This window comes from Parasteatoda tepidariorum, chromosome 7, assembly GCF_043381705.1.
Source record: "Parasteatoda tepidariorum isolate YZ-2023 chromosome 7, CAS_Ptep_4.0, whole genome shotgun sequence".
Taxonomy (NCBI): Eukaryota; Metazoa; Arthropoda; class Arachnida; order Araneae; family Theridiidae; genus Parasteatoda; species Parasteatoda tepidariorum.
Window position 1 is genome coordinate 76,449,595 of NC_092210.1, and position 1,446 is coordinate 76,451,040.

The 1,446-nt window shown below is 41.4% G+C and overlaps 1 protein-coding gene across 1 annotated transcript; it reads right to left on the reverse strand.

Moving 5' to 3' along the window:
* Nucleotides 1-408: 408 nt before the first annotated feature.
* Nucleotides 409-1,083, reverse strand: LOC139426112 (SCAN domain-containing protein 3-like). Its single transcript, XM_071183819.1, has one exon. The coding sequence runs from the start codon at nt 1,081-1,083 to the stop codon at nt 409-411; it is 675 nt and encodes a 224-aa protein (XP_071039920.1).
* Nucleotides 1,084-1,446: the final 363 nt, after the last annotated feature.

Genomic DNA, 1,446 nt, shown 5'->3' on the forward strand with positions numbered 1-1,446 from the left:
TCAGTAACGATTTTCCTCTGGATAGCCATCTTATTTCTGTGTATAACAGAAGGCATCTGTACTCTGCGTCCATCTCCTCACAAAGCTAGTCAAACAGGCGCGAGTTAAGGGCGTGTGCTTTGATGTAGTTAATAACTTTAACGACGTCAATCAATACGCTGTTAAATTCTGGTGACATTTTTCGGCTTGCTAGCACTTCCCTGTGAATGAGACAATGGGTAGCTTCACTTTCAGGTGCAACTTCCTTAATCCGAGCAGTTAAACCAGATAGACGTCTGTGCATATGCCTACACAAAAGGACCATTTTAGTTGTCTTGATATATAACCATCCAGCGACTTGAACAGTTCTGCTCCTGTGGTGTTGGTTGGCAAAGATAGTGCACGTAACAAATCCTCAGGCACATCTTCCTAATATAGATATCGCACATAAATAAGTAGTACTGCCTTGCTGTCAATACCTGTAGATTCGTCAACCTGGAATGCGTACCACGGTGATGCATTAATCCTCTCCAACAATTGCTTTTCAATGTCTTCGGCTATTTCCTCAATGCGTCTAGTCACAGTGCTAGCCGACAAAGGTACATGTGCTATCTTTTCCACAGCAGCTTCTCCTAGTATTTCACGGCAAATGTCTTTAGTGGCGGGCAAGATTAATTCTTCACCAATATTGAATGGCTTTTTAGCTTTAGCAATGCGGTTAGCCACCAAATATGATGCTCTTAGTGCACTCTCTTTTATTGATGTGGTGGCCATCATAAATTTTTTCTGTCCTTCGTGTTCCCGTTTTTTTCTTTCAAAATACTCCAGGGACTTGTCTTTTAATCCAGGGTGCTTGGCATTCAAGTGGCGAAGCACTTTTGAAGGTTTCATTGCGTCATTAGAGAGTTGATCGCCGCAAACTATACAGAGCGGTTTTGGTTTGTGTGAATCGCCTGTCCCGACAAAACCATACTTCAAGTAGGACTCATGGTATTGTCTGTTAAGAGTTGCATGTTTCTTCGATGTTGAAGGCTCTTCGGTTTCTTCACTGAGCCTTTTCTTTTTTCCAAGGAAACTTTCTAAGGACGTCTGTTTTGTATTCATGTTTGCTAACTTGTGAGTTAAATTTGCGCAGACATAATACACACGTACACCAAGCACTGTTAAACCTGAGAAAGTACCCGTGAACAGAGAGAGGAGTGATAGACACTTTCTTTTTACAAAAAAACAAACAAATCCGCATAAAGCACACAAAACAGTAGAGAGGAATCATGGTCACGTGGTCTTTGAGCGACTAAATGGCAGACGAGCCAGCTTCTCTTTTATAGCCTTACTATACACTCTCGCTGTGTGAGGCGTCAGAATCGAGAGAGAAGACGAAGTTCTTTATTAGTTCCAATGCAAATGTCGCGTCGCGCTTTCGTTTTTTATTTATGATATTTACAGTTACGATGATTGTTTTTTTTT

Coding starts and splice junctions, on each gene's coding strand:
- LOC139426112 (XM_071183819.1), bottom strand. CDS start 1,083: ATGAATACAAAACAGACGTCCTTAGAAAGTTTCCTTGGAAAAAAGAAA.